The sequence below is a fragment of the Bombus flavifrons genome, chromosome 11 (assembly GCF_040668555.2).
Source record: "Bombus flavifrons isolate JBK064 chromosome 11, iyBomFlav1_principal, whole genome shotgun sequence".
Taxonomy (NCBI): Eukaryota; Metazoa; Arthropoda; class Insecta; order Hymenoptera; family Apidae; genus Bombus; species Bombus flavifrons.
Genome location: NC_138452.1, coordinates 1,175,903 through 1,197,988, shown reverse-complemented (window position 1 = coordinate 1,197,988; position 22,086 = coordinate 1,175,903). Strand labels below are relative to the sequence as shown.

The window sequence follows — 22,086 nt, the reverse complement described above, 5'->3', positions numbered from 1 at the left end:
TTTAGACCATTTTACGTTATACACTCTTCGTACGATAAATGTCACACGTTTTTTCTATTTGTGATCGATGAAACGAAACGTAGAGGTTTATATACTTCTCAACTCGATTTTGTTGTGTCTACAATTTAAATTTCCAATCCGAATTCTTGCTCCGTGATAAATACAGTCGTTATATCACAATAGATATCGAATATCTTTGTTCGCGGTATTCCTTACATTTCGCGTGTATTTTAATACTTTTCCTATTGAAGAACCATATAAACGGAACGAGAAGTCGTAGTTATATTTTAATTCACTTACGGCCGTCTGTTGCGATCAATTTAGTCGTAATCACGGTTTATTAAAGTGGCACTCTGTTTGTCGTGGCGAAATTCCACGTTTCATAGTTATATTTTCGCAATATATTCAATACGTGATCAATCCTTTCTTTCTTGCACACCTTTTTCATTCGTCCCACGTGTACGCTCAATCTTTCTTTTCTTTTTCGTTTCCAAAATTTTTAATTAAATCCGTTGGTGATGTTTAGGAAATACTTTTTTATTTATTTAAATTGATAACATTTGTTTTGTTCGTTTTTACACACAAACGTATATATCTTTTCTCGATATTACAAAAATTTCTTCCAATATCGTTGCAAATCACCTCTGTGTAATATAGTTTAAAGATCGACATACCTTTTTTTAAATACAAAAGTCAACGAAAAAAAATTTTAAAAACCGAAATGGAAATTAGATCAACGTATATCGTTTTAATCTTGGTTCAAAGATTTTTAAAACACAATTTTTAATCAATATAATTTACACACACCCAGGAAGAAGTTTTTGTAGACATACCTTGGGGACGGTGATCGTCAAAGTATTTCGTTGCCGAACTTCAGGATACACCGCTCGTAATCCTATTAAAGTCTTGAAACTGGCACAGAACTCGAATTTTCAGGTCTATTTCCATCTTCTGGCTGGCAGACGTCTTCCGCAGTTTGTCGTGTAAAACGTGATCAAATTATTTCCGTGGCTCGACAGCAAAAAATAAAATTCTCTCCTAGCTGTTTGTCAATCTCCACCAATTATACGAGATTACGAAACATTACGCGTCTAGAAAATAAAGTAGCTATATTTTTTGCGAAATCTTGACACAAAATCTAAACAGGCTTCTTCCGTCAAACTATGCGTTGGATAAAGTCGATACCATCTATTTAGTCGAGTTCCACCATGCATAATCAGTATACCGAGGAAATTTGTGCAAATTGATATTCTTATAAAAATAATTAAACAAGTGAAACCTAAGCAATGATTTGTTTCATTATACATCATAATATATACTATACTTTGGATACTTTATATATTTTTGTATACTGTGTACATCGTACGTTCTATATATTTTTGCACTTCTAAATTTCCTATAAATGCATGAAAATTTGCAAGTAATCAACCAACGAAAATCGATTGTTACGGTCAAGAGCCAGTTGTAACTTGTACAACGATAAAAAAGAAAATACAAAGAAAAATAAAGAAAAGCGAAATTAACATTTTCAAACATAAATTTATATCTTTAATCTACGACATAGTTGCATTCTCCTATTTCCATTTTAGTCGAAATAGACGTCCGTATACACGTGTCCAAGAGGACAAGGTCAAGGGTTTTCCACAATTAACAAAGAACCTAGCACCGGAAATGGCCGACCTCGCGTGCGTCCAACCCCTATGTCTATTTTAACTCTTCCCTCGCGATATCATCACGTGTTCATTTCATACGTGTCGCTAAGTGCGTTTCAATGTCTGCGGAACGGAAGAAAAAGAGCAAGAGAAAGAGAGAGAAGGGGATCCGGAAGAAATGATAGTTTGTCGAAGGAGGCTCAAGGACGCGGTAATAGGCTGTCCGAGTAGAGCGTGCTTTTAACAAAAAGCATGGTCGGCATGGCACTCCTTGCTCTTCACGGCCGTGACTCTAGTGCCGCGCTGTTTCAACGTTTTTGGGTCAAGTCCAGCTTGATTAAAGTTCGTCGACTGACGGCGCCGTCGTCGGGTCCACCTGGGCAATGCTTTTAATTAAACGAATACACAAACGGCCGGTCGAACGTAATCCGGAAGGACGACGCTTGTAAAACGGAACCTTTTCATTTGCTTAATGAAATGACAAGTTTGTTTCGACGGTAATTCTCCATTTTCCCGAAGTACAATCCGCCGTACAATCTGTCGGCTCACATTCGTCGGTACTTTTAATTTCAACAAAAGCTAGGCAACCAGGTTCAAATGTCTCCGGATTCCCCGGATTTCCTAAGACAATTCCAAGGAGTGCCATTAACGCGTGACTGATTGAGGATAATGTCCAACAATCTGTGTTCCCCCGAAGTTTGTTGAGAATTTCTGTTGAGAAATCGAATACTGTACGAGTTTTTGAAAGTTACTGTAGAAATTTTTATTATATTGGAATATACTATATCTCAAAGATCTTTGGAATTCTTTTCTTCAATTTTTTGTATGGAGAGTAACAGGAAAAAATTGTTTGTATTATATTATAGATGATTGTCGAGTAATTTGTTTAATATAATACTTGCAGATGTTTTATTACTTTATCGGTAAAAGCTTGCACTATTAGCATTCTAAATACTTACCCCTGTATTATCACTAGCGGAGACTTCCTTCGTTTATTAGCATATTGGTGGGGGATCGTGATTCCTTGACGAGATTTGAGATAGATCAGGAACGTGATCACGTGGAACGCCTCGTGAGCTTTTATCCCCCTGAAGCGTGTTCCAGTGTTTGCCTGATAATACGAGGTCTCCACGCTGACATTTTGATCCCGATATTAAACGTCTTTTGCTCGACATGTTTCACTAACGCCTCGTCATTCGATGCGTCCTTCGTTGCCTTTTAGATGAAATTTAGAAAAATTAATTAGAAAATCATAAAAGGTAATCGTTTTGCAAGAAAACCTGCACATTTTGCAGTAAAACTAAATTATTCGATATCTATAAAATCACAAACTCTGAATTTCAAATTAACAATTCACGGTATCAAATTTTTACAAAAAAAAAAAAAGAAAAAAAAAGAACGAATGTTTCGCGTATTAAGTAGCGAAGTTTGCACATCTATTGCGGTAGCGCTATTCTATAATGCAATTTCGAGCAGAGAATGTTCGGTTTTCAAAAATATTTCACGCATATCGTGCACGACGAGGAACTTTTGGAAAACCAGATGATGTATGTATATTTGAAACACACGGACGCGGATGTGCGACATATGGTGCAGTGTGTAAGTAGGTCAATGGAAGGAGCGATACCTTCGAGTGAAATTTCCATTCTCGCAAGGCTGGTCAGCGATTACATTCGCCGTTGCAATTAACTGCGATCCACGCCTATACAAATCCCATACACGCTTGTCTCAGAGTTCGTCATTGAAGCGGGCGGATGTAGATGCATATGAGGTTGTTCCGTCAAAATGTCGGTCAAGTGTGTCTATTCATTGGCGCGTCCATTCAATAGCTGTCTTGTACGAACAGACTTTTTTCTGTGTTTATTAATCCAGAGTATACTGAATTTCCTGAAAAACACGATTGTATCCTATTGTGGATCAAGAGTGGTTTCTGTAAAGACGAAGAAAGACACCTATGTGATATGTTAATCATATTCAGTGACAAGTATTGTTTGATTACTATGCTGAATCTGCAGACGATCATTCATTCGATACGATACGATGACTAAACGAAAATTTGCAAAATATACAATTGGGTAATCAAGTCGAACAAAAGCAACTCATTCTCTCCTTTTTTTTTCTTTTTTTTTGTAAATTCTCCGTTTTCCCCAATCGCCTTATTAGAACTGCGCAGACATTAATTTAGTTGTCTAGATATTCAAATAATTCTCTATCCACAAATTCCACAAATTAATTGACAATCGTAATCGTGTAAATGAAAATTTTGAGAATTACTTTATTCTCTACCACGATACATTTTCATAATTTGAAAAAATATAACCAAGTTTTTATAGTAATAAATATTATTTTATGGAAACACGCAACAGGCTGAGTAACACCATTATGATTATCAACCCTCCAATTACGGAATACTCTCTCTCATCTCCCCCATCTCACCCTCCGAAATCCAGCAGCCTAAAATAAACCACCCTAAAAACGAGACAAAACATCGGAAGCTCTAGACGTATGGAAAAACGGAAAGTGCGAGGGGTGGCAGCCCTTCCGCGAAAACTTCCCTCCGTTTGGCCCCGTTTCCACGATAGGGGAAAAGTCGAGTAGGAGTTAAGGGGTGGATTATTGTAGAGAGATCGGGGGCTGACGGTGGCGAGAGTGGTGGAAGCATACGAGAGTCAGCTTATTTCTATCGATCTGATGATAGCCCGCGGAGGCCGGCTTGGTGGCGCGGCGCATGGCGACACGGCGGCCACCTATGCGGCCTTTAATCCGTCGCGACGCCCTCGACGTCGGGACGTGTTTGAGACGGAACCGTGTTTGTCGCAGAATCCTCTCGCGAGTTCTTCAAGACTCGAACTTGGTTTTCAAGTATCGCGTCGTTTTTACCGTGTCTTTCTGTTTACGGTCGAAGATAGTTTTAGTGGAGACATCTGAATCGGGGCACCCCTGGCCAGGATTTGTGTTACGTCACTGCCAAGGAAACAGGTGCGTCGCAGTTGCGAACACGCACAAGCGCAGCGTGCGTCGCGCGACGCGGTGTGCGCAGCTTTTCGAACACGGTGTGCGTTTTTCAATGGAAAATCGCCGATTGGTCAGCTGCCGCTAACTGAATCGGATGAGTGACCAGTGCTCGTTTACGAAAGTAATTCGAGGTGAGCAGCTGCTGACAGCTGGATCGTGTGCACCGATGATATGCTTCGTTTCTATGCTTTACGTGATCGTGCTGATCTTGCTTTTCTTACAAGCTTCTATACCATAAATCAGCCACTCTACCAGCAAGTACGTGTAATTTAATGAAAGTGCTTCCGTGACGTTGCATCCACTCGAGTTGAGGATCGTCATTGCATTGGCACTTTCTCTTGACGTTTTCTCGACGTTCGATTCTTGTTCTCTCATCGACGTATCTTCAAGGAAAGTTCAGTGTCGTGTAAGATTAATAAGAATTATAAATTAAGTTTATTTCACGGAGAACTATCCTGAACATTATTGGAAGCTATTCATAAAGTTTGAGGTGAATTTTGCACCGTCGAGTCGAAAGTTGCGCGGCTCCCTTGACCCACAAACGTTCGCTGGGCCATGGCGTACAAATGATTAATGTAAATTGCCATGCTGGCTGATTAAGCCAATAATTGGTCAGACTGCTAAAAAATTATCGATTCGTGGAAAGGATAGAGAAATGAACCCAGAGAAAGCAACTCGTGCTCATTTATTTTTCGATCGCTTTAAAAGCGACTGTAAGATGAACGCGTAGATATTTTTTATTTGATCAATATGTAGAATCCATGCAATAGAACCGACGGTGCTTTAAGAAACGAAATTGAATTTAATTCGAATTGGAATCGAAACCTCTTGACCCAGTGACATTTCTGTTTCCGGCGTTAATCGCGTCACTGCGGAACCGCGTCGAACAGGTGCGTGCGAAACATGCATGTATCGCAGTTTCGGACGCATTGCGCAGGTAAGCCTGGATCAGCTGAAAGTCGCGTGCGCCAGTGACGTCTCTATCCACGAATTAAACGGGTATACAATTCCACAGAAATCTTTCGAGGCAGGTATCCTTGTGGAAAATTGTTTTTGTAGACCGAGATCGATTAATCGAGGACAGATCGAGCGTGGAACGAAGCAAAAATAGGTGATAGGTATTTTCATTCGAGGATCTATTAATAGTTGAAAGGTACTTTTGTATTGCGTGTCAAGGATATTTGAACAGATGAAATTGAAATTCGAGGAGAGATTGAAACTGTTTTTAATGTATATTTTAAGAATTGAAAGCATAGTCTCAGTTTAATATAAATAAGTTTATTATTCATATATTCTGAACAGTCCATAAGGATAAACATTTATATTCTCGAAAAGAATGCAAATTGCTTCTATGTTCCTTTATAACATAGAAGCAACTCGCGTTTCCTAATATGTTGGTTATTATTCGGAATGTGTCGTCATTTTATGTGGGATCCTTGACAAAATCTAGAAATTCGATACGTCAGAGCTGCTTTTAAATTGAGACTCCAAAGGAATACATTTCTTCTTTTACAATCCTAAAACCTCTCAAATGAAGCCATTTTTCATTTCAAGTAATGACGCAACAAAGCCTCGAATTACAATTTTTAATAAAAGCCACTATGCACTTCTATCGAAGTTTGAACTCCGTAGATTCTTGTCAAGCTGCATTCCACAGGGATTGCAACGACGATGTGGTCATTTTGGATCGAAGGACAAGCTTTCGGTGGGTACGAAGCGTCGCTGTTTAAAGCCGACGTTTTCGAGGTAGTTCTCGTGTCGAGCTAGCGAAATGAAGTCATTCATGGATTAGCAGGGCGATAGGCTGACCGTTCTCGTGAACGGTCAATTAACCATGAAATCGTACTCTTGGTCAACGTTGTCATAAATATTTCATGATCAGACGGGTCCTCGACCGTGACTGTGATCACCCGAGTTGCAGAAGATTCTGAATGTTGCACAAAGCTTGCATATCTCTTTAAATCGTTTGAAAAGCAATTGAATGGTTCTTCTTTTGACTATTATAGAAAAGTGAATCCAGCCACTAAGAACACATTATTGCATATTTATCAGGATAAATTTTCAGGATTTTCTTTTATGAAAACATGTAATCCCTTTATGTATGCTTATTTAGCATATACCTATTCAAAATAGGTTTCTAAATGAAAGAGAATAAGACATGCCAGACATTCAACAGTTTTAGCAGTTTCAAACTCTTGTTGTACGATACTGTATGGTACACCACGCAACGTATTGACATTTCGTGCTTTGCTGTGGTACCGGCTAAATATAGTTGCTCTATGGAATAATCGTTACCGACTTGCACTGCGGCCGTTTCTCTCTCTCTCTCTCTCTTTCTATCTCTCTCCCATTTTTTTTTCTTTTGCTTCCTAACTGGTCCGCCGTTAATGTCAGTCATTTCCCGCCAACACAAGAATACGTTGAAGCTTCCCCAACATTGTTCATCGTTCCATAAAACTTCTTAATAATCAATAAAATTATTCGAACAAGCACCAGTCGATCAGTCTGATAAACCTAATAAAGTACAATACAAAAATCTTTACAATACAATACTTTATTACTAATACAAATTGCTAATTCTATTACTAATACAATTACTAATACAAATACTTTAGACGATCATCGAATGAACACTGAGCTTCCAAAACTCATATTAAATTTGGCACCGCTAGTGCACTGTATCGCCCCTCAGTTTATCCGACGTGTGCATTGCGACGTGACCTTAATGGAGCCCTGGAAACGCAGCTGCACCGGCCGACCACTAATTTGAGGTCTTTGTTAACGCAAGCGAGAAGCTGGTGCGTTGAGTGGCTCCACTGAAACGGAATGAAAATCGACCTTTCAGAGATGAAATCCTCCCTCTGGGCAAACGTAAAGACAAAGAGAGGAATAGGGCAGTGGAACTCGTAGAAAGGAAAAATGATTAATCCTAGATTTTTTATGCGAAGTTCAATTGGCTTTGAGATATGGTGGAGCTACTCTCGTAAAGCAATAAGCCATGGCTGAATAGACTCGAAAATTTTGAGATCTTAATTAGGATACTGAGCATTTTCCTTCGGCAACAGAGTGTAGAACTACTCGTGTCTCTCTCGAGTTTCGCGAAAATTCGTGGTTCGTTGAGATTTTTGCGGGCGCAGCTTTAATTAAGGCTATCCAGTTGCCAGCATGTGATTCGAGGTTTCGCGACTCGTGCAGCCAGCGATTACACTCCGCTCGTGCCTCGCGGCATTTTTAGTTCTATGACATTTAACCGTAGAATATTTACAAAGTGTTCGTTGATGAGCTTTATACCACGAAACGTCAAGCACCGAGCTGCAGTTGTGAAAACCTTATGGCTTCGTGCTTTGTTGACTTCGCTGCAACGTTAATGCCTTTACGCGGCTTCCAAGTCGTGTATCGTGAATTTCTCATTCGTAAAGAATCTGAGCAAATTTATTATTTATTTTTTATTTATTTATTTATTATTTTGAAACAAAAGTTGACCAAGTAATCGAATTAACAATTAGTGCTATTTTATATTGCTGTAGCACTATAGTGTTGTAGTGCTGTTAGGCATACAGTGATACGAGTGAATATCGATGGTCTCGAATCTGTGTTAGACGATGTGTCCCGAACACTCAACCCCAATCCTGCCGATAGTATCTGGTTGTAGAACTTGATTACGGACAACTCTCGAATCAGCTAACCAATATTCTGAATTCCCTGGTTGTGACAGTGGAATTCGGATGACTTACTCTTCGTCGAACTCAATTTTGGAAATTTTTTTTCAACCACAAACTCGATTTCGACGATGTCACAATTAATTTATAGCAATTAAGCAAATAGTAATCCTACATAAAATCCTAAATATCTAGAAATTTCGTAAATAGCAATTCCAACAAAATCGCGTTCCGGAATAAAATTGAACTGCGACAATTTTTAATTAATCAAACTTAATAACGCTGAGTCTGTATATTCGAGACGAACAATGAACTGTAATTGTAACAATCAAGCAACACATTTTCAAATGACTATTGCCTCGAATACCAGCTCGCGCGATATGCAAGCTATTCCATACTCAATCTCACGAATGCTAAGATACTATCATACATATCATACCATGCCTATCGCATGATACCAGTCACGAAACAACAAATCTCTCTCGAACAACTACAATGGACCCTCAGCATGATGAGGAGCGAAATAGGAGGAAGCTGAAAGATATCGTATGTAAGATCCATTTTCACGAAATTCGAGTCTGTAGGATGCATAGAAATCTTTGAGATGACGACACATGTTCTCGACTACTTGTCATTTTCGTGAATCCTTGGCTTGTTCGTAGCGACAGATACTCGAGCTCTGCTGCACGGGCGATCTGAAACGGTCGAATTTCAATAGGAACCTTAATTAATGCGATAATTTCGCTCGTCTATGAATTCTGTCACGTGAATGCGTATTATGCACGTCGTGGAATATTTCCGGAAATCTGCCGCCCTCTACTACGAAGGGAGAGGGGGTTGTAAAGCAATCTCGAGACAACGTGATACTTGTGTTCGCGTGGTGATTGACGTAGCTGCGTACGCTCTAAAGTCACCCTTTGAAACAGTCATATTTAGTGATATACATAATTAACTGTCTTGATGTTGAATTATAGAAATGTTCTTTTAATTTTTAAAGGGGAAAGGAATTGTGTATATATATAAGAAGTCGTTCTTCGTAAGACAAGGAAAATTAGAGTAATTATGGAAATGTGATTAGAAATGTAGTGAATGGTTGATTGTAAGGTTTAAATGACGAGATAACTCGATGTTAAAATCGTCAAGTGTATTCAAAATAATAAATAAATACAAAGAATGCTCACTCAGACGCTTGATACAAACTGATTCGCTAAAGACTGTATATAGATCGCTAATAAGATCGCTCGAAACTGAGACTGATAAAATTGCTCGCCTTGCGATCGCGTTCGTTCATTTATACTGGTCGGGGAAGTACCGGAAAATTTAAATTCGTCTTTGCTTGACGGTTGCACGTAGCGGCAACATTGTCTTGCCCGGAATTTATTTATTATTACATTATGTGTATCCTAACGATATTGATACTCCGAGGCAAAACAACGACATGATTTGAATTGTCCTCTAGCTCATGTGCCGCTACAGAAATAAACAATAATATTGGTATAACTTTTTGGGACAAATTAATAATTAAGAAGCTGAGACATTGACAATCTAAATTAAATTAGAATTCTTGCATTCGAATTTTATTTTTAACGAAGAAAGTTTCGAGCATTTGAATTAAGAAACGATTCTATAACGTAGTAAAGGCATTGTTAATTGTCTGTGATTTTTTCAGATTTTCTTAAAGAGCAGAGCGGTAAACAGACATAAATGACCCAATTTCTCTATGATATATAAAAAAATATATTTGCCTACGCATATTAATACCATGAAAATTAACTAGCATAGCGGGATAGATTGCGATAAAGTAATTCTATTTAAGAATTCCTACTTACGGTTAACCTAAACCCAAAGAATTAAAAGTATTTTTAGTTAAATCCGAGACTAATTGGATTATTAAACCACACGATGTCCAATTAAGTGTAATAATAATAATAATAATAATAATAATAATAATAATTTCTCTCTCTTCGTTCTACACAGAAATTTGTATTACTTTATTACATTATTCATGGTAATACGGTTTCTTTATGCGCGTTACCACTCCTCGTTTACACCAATTCGATTCAAGCGCGAGTATCAGTGCAATTGATATAAACTGGTAGCTCAAACACAGAATATTGACAAACGAGCCCCTGTACGTGTCTCGGCCTTTAAAATCGCGTCATCCAACACACAATGCATCGACCAGGTGGAGAAACAAGGTTCCGTTCACAAATTGTTTCGTGTTCCGTCTGTCGACGCGGGAATTGTGTGTTCCGCGACAGAGAGACGCCTACGGGAACTCGATTCCGACTGCGTGGTGATTAACTGCCTAAGCTTTCAGAGCTCTCGACCAGAGCAAGGAATTTCGCGTTTCCTCTTTTCTTCGCCTCTAGTGTGTTCGTAACGAGAATGGATGGTCGAGTGAGATTTACCTGTCTTGCGATTAACCTCGTCGATCTTAATTAAACTCTCTGTTCTTCGAATAAAATTTAAATAGAAAATTTGCAAAATTTGAATAAGAAATTAGTACGTTCTGCAGGATAATTGTATAGCGAACAGGTTTTCACTGGTCATATAGAAATGTCATTTTTATTCAAATAAAATACTACAAAATTTCACAGCGGAATTCTACGCGATAACAAAAAAATGTTGCTTTATTTTTGGTTTATATGTTAATATCCATCCATAAAAGCTTCCATTCACTAATGAATAACTATTATTTATTATTATAACACAATTATTTTTTAATATATAAAATAATAATAAAATAGTGCTTAGTCATCCTGGTACAATGTCTAATAATTTCGCAATAAAACTTTATATTACTTTATTTGAATAAAAATGACTTCTGTAAAATGTGCAAGAAATTTCGTATATAATTATATACATATGTATCTTTTCAACAAGAAAATAAGCGGAAGAAGGGGAAGAAAATAAATTGAATTTCTCCCTTTGAATTGTTTGTTTCATTCGTTTTTAACCTGATATTCGCGATTTATTTAATCTATGAATTCATCAGATATATCGGAATTATATGATGATTTCAAGTGTTTTATTGGGAGAGTACACCTTGAGATCACCCGTGTCGCGATCATGCTACTTTGAAGAGCTACTTTAACGCGCACGGCTTGCTCTTCTAAACCAATGACTTTAATTAAGAATACTACGAGACGCGAAGCAATTAATGACCGGCCACATACTTTAAGACCTCGATACTACTTGAGTCCGTAATGAAAAGACTTTTACCCTTTAACCCTTAGAGTGCTGAATACTCGCGGCCTATGCGGTCCGTACGGACGGCGTGCGGCCAGTGGACGGAGTACTTTTTCGCTAGACTGAACTCTGTTGATTGACTATTCAAAGCGCAAATCGTAATAAGTCATAGTAATTCTTTTGCACGAGATTAAATGATTCAAGAGCGTTATTTTTTTAGTATTAATTATTTCTTATAAACATTGAAATTTACAATAAACTAGAATTTGCATAATAAACTAGAAAACAATAAATTAGAAAACTAAATTTAGTAAATATAACACAAGTTAATAATTCAGTTGTGTGTGAAAAATTTCAAAACAATTATCGATACATAATCCGACATCGCATTTTCTGCATTCGTATCGCGTGTCGCTCCTTCTCTTATTTTTCACACAAACAACACGTTTTCATCTTGATAATTGTGTTGTGCCGGCACAATTAGGGCGTTTTAATGGAAAATGCCTATCAATTAAACGAAATGGTATATCCTCAGACTTTCTCTTTCCTCCTCCTACCATGCTTCTACGTTGCGAAATATTTTCGTAAAATGTCTCTTATCAACGCTAAATGAAATTCACTAAATTTTTGTTTCGAAGCAGTAGATTTTTGATATAAAATATATGCATTATATATAATGCATTTATATTTATCTCACACAAACGTAATAGTATTACTTCTGCGTAGGTGTTCGGAAAAATTGACAAACGCATATATGCGTCTTTAGTCCATGCCGGGCACTTACAGAAAACGCATATATGTCTTTAGTCCACACCAATAGCTTTCGCCAGACGCATATGTGCGTCCATAGCACTCTAAGGATTAACTGGAGGAAAAGAGCGGCTTGAAAATCATGTTGCCTCTTTCATTCAAAATGAGAAATATTTCTTAGTAAAGAAAAAGATGTTTTTTTCGTGAAAGTTAGAGAACGGTATATGTGTACGAATAAGATACATAATAATAACATTACTGACAAATAAAGAGATTCTACCAGCGTATCTAAAGAAGTATGTCCACTTTTTGTTCATTTGTTAATTTCATTACATAAGTACACAATTTATGACTTACTTGTGTAAATTCATTCATTGCAAGAAGATGACAGACACACTGATAAATTCTGGGATGAATTTAAAAAACATTGTCCGCAAAATCATCACTTTTCTATGCTTTTCAATTTAGTTTTGAAGTTGGTCTTTAGGAATTCTTTTACTTTGAAGTTTGACAATGTGATCCTGAAATGACTTACATGATAATCGGAAGTAGTGAACGACTAAGGTAAATTGAATGTGATAATTAAATGGCACCTTTTATTTTTACAGAGAGGTACGTACAGTCGTGCTCAACAAAGGTTCCTCCGGCCTGGGTTTCAATATTGTCGGTGGCGAAGATGGCGAGGGAATTTTTATTTCCTTCATCCTAGCCGGAGGTCCCGCCGATCTCAGCGGTGAACTACGTCGCGGCGATCAGATACTCAGTGTCAATGGCATTAATCTTCGGACAGCCACCCATGAAGAGGCCGCCGCGGCCCTTAAGGTATCTTCAAAGCATCTCTATATTTCTTACTAGATATTCGTGTTCGATTATTATCGAGTTCAATCATCGAATTCTAGAAATACTTCCAAATTTTTTGATATATTTACGAATTGTCATCTCTGAACAAAGAAATGAATGAAACTGTGCCAGTCGTAATTGATTCGATCGTATTTAGTAACTGAAAATTTTGTAATATTTGTATCCAGGGTACCGGGCAGACAGTGACGATCGTGGTGCAGTATAAGCCCGAAGATTACAACAGATTCGAGGCTAAGATCCATGATCTTAAACAACAGATCTCTCAGCAGAATTTGATGACAGGCACCCTCATGAGGACCTCGCAAAAGAAGTCGCTTTACGTTAGGTAGGACTAATAGGAACTAGATAATGATATTAATTTAACCTATAACTACGGACATTCGTATTTTTACTATCGCCACAGACGTGTAATCTTTCAGATTACTTGGTAATTTTATTTATTAAAAAAGCCACTATTAACATTCCTCACACGTTCATAACATTTAAAATCTTTCAACGAATCTTGGCAATGAAATAAAAATTCGAACTGTAGTTGTGAGTTCAGAGATTCTTCGTGCATTTTTAGATAGAGTCGAAGCTTTTCTTCTCAAATAATTCGCTCGCCAAGATTCAAAGCACGTATAGCTGAAGGCAAACCTACATCTCTTAACGGTAGTGTTATTATAAGTTAAGTCAATATAAGTAAAGATGGGAGTCTTAAACGAAAGAATCACGAATACACCGTAAATGACTTCCATCCGATTTCACAGAGCGCTGTTCGACTACGATCCTAACAAGGACGACGGCCTGCCGAGCCGCGGTTTGGCATTCCGTTACGGTGAAATCCTACACGTGACGAATGCCAGCGACGATGAATGGTGGCAAGCCAGAAGAGTGACTCCTCAGGGCGAAGAGGAGGGCCTCGGCATAATACCGTCACGCAGACGATGGGAACGGAAGCAACGCGCCAGGGATCGTTCCGTCAAATTCCAAGGCCACATGCCGGTCATCCTCGACAAGGTGAGTTCGTTCGATCGGCTGCGCGTGAAATCAAGAAGGACGACGGGATCGTATCAATATATTGATTACAAATCAAAATTAGAAAAATTGAAGCAAAATATTAAAATTAGAATAGACTATGGATATTTGTTTAATATTTATATGATATTTTTATTAAAAAGAAAAGTGTTTAACAAGAAGATATAATTATGTTATCACAGCAATCAACACTGGATAGAAAGAAGAAGAACTTCTCATTCAGTAGGAAGTTCCCGTTCATGAAGAGTAAGGACGACAAATCTGAAGATGGTTCAGATCAGGAACGTGAGTGTCTTGAAACATGACCAATTCGTATCCTGCACGTTCTGTGCATGTTCAGACCCGTATATATTACCTATTGTGGTCTTTTTACGTGAAAATTTTTTTAATTGTCGTCGTATTTCTCAGTCACTATATATGTATATATATTATCTAGATCATATTATGTTTGAATTTATAATTAGTACTTTTTACATGTGTCTTGATATCCCCCTGTTACAACGATGATTCTATGTCCTTTTTTTATGTTTTTTCTTTTTTTTTTTTCTTCAACTTAATCTATCGAATGGATGACCTCGATAAAGATTAATTCTCGAACGATTCGAAGTTACTAGAGGTTCATAAACCCTTCATAAACTCAATTGTTTCCCCTTTCATTCGATCGTTCTTTATTTTTTTTATTTTTACTCCCTTTGATTGACCGATACTAACGTAGAAAGTCTTTTTATTAAACATGCACCAAAGTCAACTCGACGAAAAAAGAAAGAAAAAAAGAATCGTATCGGGAACGTAACGGAAAAAGCGTAAAATAAATGGAACGCAATCTCTTCGAATCTGAAAGCCCGTTTAGAGGTGCGTTGGCAAGTTAAGGTCATTTAGTAATTCGTGACAAGTACGACGAATACCCAACTTCCGATTGAGCTTTTGTGTTTTTACCATGTGAAAACGTGACATGTGTTTTGTTTTTGCCTGCTTGTGTAGGGTCGCCCACGACACCCGAGAACGAAAACGATCCTACACGTAAGTATTCCAAATTAGTCAACAAGAAGAAACAAGATACAATCACATGATACACCCACATACACACATACGTTATACAATACACGAAACACACGAGCGCGCGTGCACGTACATTTCTATTTGGTTTTTTAATACGAAGAAATCAATATATCGAGAAATCAATATACGAAAAGAATCGATAAGACGAGAAAGAAGAAAGATTTTTCAATGAAAGACAGAAACGATATCAGCGACCCTGTGAATTAGTTACGCTTCTCGAGAGGTCTCTTCTTTCGTACATCCTTTTCTATGCTTGCGCCCAGCACTCTGCAACTTCATCTTTGCACCAATTATACTCGCATCATGCGTTTGGTTACTAACATCGCGATCGAGCAAACTGTGACACTTTGCTCGACTCGCTTTCTAACTGGCTAACCTTCTATGGTGGATCGTGGTAATGGTAGAGCCACCCTCGAATGCTTGTAGAAATATCAGCACGTGTAGTGATCGATGGTGAACGGAAATTTTGACGTTGCTCGTTCACATTTCTTCCGATCGTCGCGCGAGTGCAAAAGGATTGGTACGTGGAAAACTTTATTTACGAAAATTGTGAAACTTATTGAACTTGTGACGAAAGTTATCCCTACGTGAAAATCATGAAATACTATATTCATTGTTCTGAAGCAAGTCTCTGTTAAGATATATCTGGCACCATTTTCGAGAGAAGTAGGTCTTAGAATTCTAATTACTTTTAGAATTCTCAGTGAAAGCACGATCACTCTATAACTCTGTAGCTGCATCATTTCTCCATCGTGAACGGAACGACTTGAAAACGTTTTACTTTATAGAATGTTCGCTCCTTTTACTGACATTTTCACCGGTACTAATAAATAGTCACCGTGAATTTATAAGTTTAACGAAGCGAATAAAACGTAACGAGCGAAACTCGCGTGCACCGCGGAAAAACGAGCGATCGTGCGAGCTATCACGATGGGCCAATCAGGGCTGTTCGAAAAGCTCGAGCTAGCCCCGCGCGGTAGGGAAGATGATTGCTCATGCTTAAAGCTTAATTAATCCTAGCAATTATTAACGGCCGCTTATTAGTACGCAACGTATACTGAAATATTGAACTTGTTATGTTTTAGCATTCATGCTGTGCTACACCCAGGACGACACTAACACCGAAGGTAATCACGTCTCTCTCTTTCTCTCTTCACTTCGCCACCTCTTTCTGTCTCATCCGTTCCTATATACATACGTATTTGTATTTCCTTCTGTTCCCCTACTCTCTTCTGCCTGCCTTTCATTCCAGTCCCCATTATGTATTTCGACCCCTCCCCCCTACCGTTCCATTCCCCAAACCCCTCGTTCTCTTCGTTTCATCTCGGTCGCATCAATTAACAAAGCACACGTTCATTACTGCGATATAACGATCCGTTCGCGGGACGAACGCATTGTTCGACAACGTCCTTTTGTCGTGGCGCGTTGTCACTTTTGAATACCGCGTTCTGCCTCTCGCCGCATTGTCGATTAACGAACCCACCGACTTCCAAGAGAAACTACGAGCCGAGCAATCGAACTGATTTCACTAGCGGAATAATGAACCCTTTTTCTTGTTTTAATTTTCATTATATTCTATTTCTTTTCTCCCTCTCTCTTTTTTTTTATATATATTCTGTAACATTATGATGTATCAATTTATTTGAAATTGAAGTTAAAAGTCTCGAAGCTCTAATTCAGTGTTTGAAAATTTGGAAACGAAGGATTCAAGTTAAGGGATGCATGTCTAAGCTTAAAGAATTTAAGTTTAAAATTTACAAATGTAGGTTTAAATATTCAACGCTGAAATTTCAATTCAGAATACAAAAATTTAAATTTAGAACTAGGTCATCTGGAATGGGTAAACAAGTTGAAATTTCTGTATAGGGTCATAAAATTTCAAAGTATCAGTAGCACTATAACCATCCCTTGCTGCATTAACAAATTGTACTTCGCTCGAATCATCAATGATCCATGACATTTACAAAGAATTACATTTCAAACTTTCATTCCTTCAACAATCGTAAAACAAGCAAAAGCCGGCATACGATACAATGAAACGTCCTCCACGTGTAAAGCTTCGCTAGATTTCTTCGAAGCTAATATCCGTTGTCATGGAACGAACCCGCGGTCCCGTCTGCGTGTTACTACACGTTCATTCTCATCTCCTCTCACATTTCACCGCGCGCTTCTTCTACCTGTTTCATTCATAAAAAGATATCTGTCTTACGTCGCAGGGAGTAGAGAAATTTTGTATCGTGTCGAACTGCCTTATATGGAGGAACTGACGTTAGTTTATCTGGAACAGGAGGACGATAAGAATAATGACGAGTGTAGTAAGTGATGCACAATACACGAAAAAAAAAGAGTCATAGTGTGTGAAAAAACAGGAGTGAACAACAGATACCAATTTAGGTCCTTGACTAACAAACTATCGAAACGCGATTTCGATCGTCGTACGGATCCTCTTTTTTTAATAGCAACTATTGTTTCTTGTTTTCTTTTTTACTTTTCTATGTTTTTCTTTTTAATTTTTGTGCCTTTTCTCTGTTTTTTAATTCTCACCACTCTTTGCCCACGAGCACTGACCAAACGCCGAAAACGCTTCGCGCAATTGGGACAGTCGCAACGTGCTTTGTGTCTGTCTATTTTTTCTGCCGATTTTGATTTCTCTGTAATACTAATTATCCTCGTGTAGACTTTCAACGAAAGTCAGAGAAACCTTACGTAGAGCACGAGAAACCGCGTCGCTTCTCTAAAATTTCCAATCACACATTCATATTTTAGAAGCTCCAGGCTCAAGTTTGAAACCATTTACCAAGGGAAATTCAATGAAAATTGAAAGAAGCATGTCGGTAACAACGAGAAGCGACGCGTCCTGGTAATCGCGTTAAAACCGTTGTAATCACGTAGTATCAAGTATCGATTACAAAACACGACCTCTATCGCCATCGAGTGTATTAGCATAGTCACCACGTAACTAATGCCACGTCGACCTTGATACTTTTCGATCGCCTAAGTTTCTAGACTTTAGGGAGCTTACCAACCTTTTTTAGTCCCTTTTACCTTGCTTCGATTTCCTAGGTGCTAAAGCATGGATCATTTCTCGTTCGAGGTGGACAGCAAAGTATAATAATCATTCCCGGTCGCGTTTCTGTATTATTCATAACCAGCATATAGTTATATGTATACTCGTATCTACTTATATGAAAATTTCTTGTAATCGAAAATAGTATTTCGAAATCGACCGTGTCGTTCTCTCTCGTCCGAATAGATCAAAAGTTTTTTAAATCGAGAGAGAAACTAATTTGTTTCCCTTAGCTGTTTGAAAGAGTGCAAACAATCTAACCGAGGATAACAAAAGCTTTTTACCACAAGCCCCGTCGTCACGGAAATACGAGTGTACTTTATACTGGAAATTACAGGCAGCGAAGAAAACGTGCTGTCGTACGAGGCAGTCCAGCAGCTCACCATACAGTACACCCGACCTGTCATTATCCTCGGTCCTCTCAAGGATCGCATCAATGACGACCTCATCTCGGAATTCCCGGACAAATTCGGCAGCTGTGTGCCACGTGAGTTGAAACAAAGTTTAATCTAGCCCGCCTGGCGATTTGGGTCACGCGTTGCTTCCACGAATCGCGAGATTTCCTCGGATTTCGCGAACATTGCTCGTCGGATACAATTTGTTCTTTCATTACGACTGTAGTATATTTCTTTTTAAGTTAACACGTCGACTACCATTGAAAACGTACCCTGGCAGTCGCAATAAATTGAAATATTCTACATCATAACGTTTAATTTCTGCAAAATATCATATTTGCGTTCTGTTGCTATCAATGTTACCTAAGTCATTTACATTATTAAAAATTTGTTGCTCCATGAAATTCATCTTAATTTAACTATTTCGAAAAATTTAGTAAAACGTGAAACGAAATTTCACGAATGCTACTATATCCTATGTTAATACTCCAGTGTAATTGCATACTTATTTTTACAATTAGTATTTGTTAAATATTCAAAGTTTCAAAGATTCGTTTGATCAATTACTTATGCGAATAATGAAATTAGTTTATGGAGATGGTTGGACGTTTCTTATTTCTGCAGATACAACGAGGAGTAGAAGAGAGTACGAAGTGGACGGGCGTGATTATCATTTCGTCGCATCTAGGGAACAGATGGAGAGGGATATTCAGAATCACTTGTTCATTGAGGCCGGACAGTACAATGATAATCTATATGGCACGTCCGTGGCGTCCGTGCGAGAAGTTGCTGAGAAGGTAAGGGGAAGCAAATTATTCATAAAAATCAATCCGAACGTAAAATCAAATAACGATGTTCGATATTACAAATTGATAAAAATTTCATCTGCGACTAATATAGGGGAAACACTGTATTCTTGACGTGAGCGGAAATGCCATCAAGAGGTTACAAGTGGCGCAGCTGTATCCCATCGCCATTTTCATTAAACCGAAGTCCGTGGAATCAGTTATGTAAGTGACAATGCTTTCGACGATTCGTTCGAAAATTGAAGTGTAGTTTAACGAGCGATTGTTCGTATTTAAAGGGAAATGAACAAGAGGATGACCGAAGAGCAAGCGAAAAAAACGTACGAACGAGCACTGAAAATGGAGCAAGAGTTTGGAGAATACTTTACTGGTAAGTGATTTCCAATAATATAATGATTGTTTTATTACGAAACTTGGAAACGAGTAATTTGTCGATAAGTCCGATAATTTAATTGGCACAACGAGCAATCGACGACAATTATAAGATTGAGTTATTGATATGGAAACCTTCGTTATGTTGCAGCCGTGGTGCAAGGTGACACGCCCGAAGAGATCTACGTGAAGGTAAAGGAGGTAATCGCCGAGCAGTCAGGCCCGAACATTTGGGTACCGTGCAGAGATCAGCAACTGTGACGTCCTGCCCCCCACGCTCAGCCCGGTCCGAACGCTTGGACTCTACCTCCGAGGCGTCAAGCTTAATTACTCTTAATAAATAATCGAGTAACTCTCTAATGCCTTCCCCGTCCCTGTCCCAAAACCCGTTCCACCTCACTTCAACCCACCTTCCACACACACACACACACCCCAATCGAGTAGCACAATGTTCCAGTTAAGGCGTTAGCCGCGCACCAAGCTCGTCGAAAAAAGAAGACTTCGCATCAAATAAAGCTGACAGTATGTGAAGGTTTAGAGGAGTAGAACGTTCATGGGAGGAGATTAGGTTAAGAGAATAGGCAGAGGATAATAATAATCGAGCATGCTTCGAAACGTGTTCGAAGTCTCCATCGCGAGAACTTGTAACTCGCGATCGTTCACGCCGCGAGAAAGGTTTCATTGTTGATTATATAAGGATAAAACAGTCAATGGCGTGTTCCAGCTGTAATTGTTATCCGTTTCGACGAGAGATCTGATCGCAGAATATTTAAGGCGTTTTAAGGATCCTTCCACCGAGAGATTGTTAGGAGGAAGGATACATGTTATAATGTTAATACCAGAAGTGTTTCGTTGTATTACAATGTTTTCTCATGATTTCCACTTGACGAGTGGGTTTGTTGAGCAAGATTACGAGCATCGTCGCGTACTTGTCATCACGTTAAATTTTTATCACTGTGTTAAGACGTCAAGCACGAATACACGGCAATTCGATCGTTTACAGCAATCAACCTCCTTGTCGCAACAAAGAATGTAAAGTTACTTCGTAATTTGCAACGTAAGAGAAAAGCACGGAGGACTGCATCGTGTATTCGTCTCGGTATCGATTTTAACGCGTGTGCATGACGACTCGACCGGCGCAACGGAGCCGATTCGTCGAGAAGACGTGTGTTTTACCGAAAGACTAGCGTCGCGGTTCTTCGATTGATCGAATCGCGACGTGTTCTGTGTGTGTTATGTTGTATGTATACAGTTCACGCAATTGCTTGAAAATACGACGAGAATAGCGAGTAATAAACGAATGATCGGCATTTGGCCGAAATCGAACGAGAAAGAGGTGAACCGAGAGGGTACGAGCGAGAAAACAAAAAAATAATAAAAGATAATAGATGTTTAAGATAGATCTTCGTCGCGATTATTTGTATGACGCGCACAGCACGTTAGACGCTTAAACAAAGATTTTTTCACGCGCAAATCGCGACGATTACGGCGATGAAAGCGTAACAATGAAGAAAGAAAACAAGACAAGGTACGAGAATATACTGAAAAAATAAAGTAAATGAAAAAAAGAATCAATAAAACATAATACTTGGCTTCACCGAACATACTATATATGTATAGCTTGGTCCGGTTAATTCTGAGCGAAGTAGCGCGGTATTTTTTAATGTACTTAATCACAATAAGAAGCGAACAAGAGACAGAGGAGAATCGAAAACATTCATTGTCTGACGAGATGAAATTCGAACGTATTAGAATGCACTGGCAGGACAAACGGAATAGATATAAAGGAAAAGGAAATAGATATAGATATAAAGGATATAAAGGGAAGGAAATAGATAGAAAAGCAGGATAATGGGACATTCTCATTGAGAGTCTGTTCCACGATATGTTCTTTCTTTTCTTTTTTTTTTTTTTTTTCTTGCTATGTTGAGAAAGGCGAAAAGAAGAAAGAGAAAAAAGCAAATAAAATAGAGAAAATGAACAAGAAGCGATAAGATCCAGGCGCATGTTACGAACCTCACGATTCATCAAACCTCACAGGACAAATCTCTAGATGCTAGAATAGCGATATATAATGTTTTGTACAGCTAGATTACTAAGCCAGTACTGGGTTATGTGCAACATTATATATACATATAAATAAAAATATATATAAATAGAAAGCGCGCGAGAGAGGGAGAAACGAGCAGCAAGGAGAGAAAAAATGAACGCTGTTGTAATTTAAATAGCACTACTAAATTA

At 38.4% G+C, this 22,086-nt stretch overlaps 1 protein-coding gene across 22 annotated transcripts in view; it reads left to right on the top strand.

The window, feature by feature from the left end:
- Positions 1-21,787, top strand: part of dlg1 (MAGUK family member discs large 1) — a 539,916-nt gene extending 518,129 nt beyond the window's left edge. For 16 of the 22 annotated variants that reach the window (XM_069122833.1, XM_069122830.1, XM_069122828.1 and 13 more), the window contains 12 exons: positions 12,877-13,090; positions 13,297-13,454; positions 13,879-14,128; positions 14,329-14,431; positions 15,128-15,166; positions 16,291-16,332; positions 17,422-17,520; positions 18,610-18,759; positions 19,292-19,464; positions 19,568-19,677; positions 19,752-19,843; positions 19,997-21,787. In XM_069122833.1, the coding sequence (XP_068978934.1) occupies positions 12,877-13,090; positions 13,297-13,454; positions 13,879-14,128; positions 14,329-14,431; positions 15,128-15,166; positions 16,291-16,332; positions 17,422-17,520; positions 18,610-18,759; positions 19,292-19,464; positions 19,568-19,677; positions 19,752-19,843; positions 19,997-20,106 (1,540 nt within the window). In that variant the 3' untranslated portion in view covers positions 20,107-21,787. The remainder of the gene's footprint in view (positions 1-12,876; positions 13,091-13,296; positions 13,455-13,878; positions 14,129-14,328; positions 14,432-15,127; positions 15,167-16,290; positions 16,333-17,421; positions 17,521-18,609; positions 18,760-19,291; positions 19,465-19,567; positions 19,678-19,751; positions 19,844-19,996) is intronic. The other 6 variants (XM_069122840.1, XM_069122826.1, XM_069122820.1 and 3 more) reach the window with 5 other exon arrangements.
- Positions 21,788-22,086: the final 299 nt, after the last annotated feature.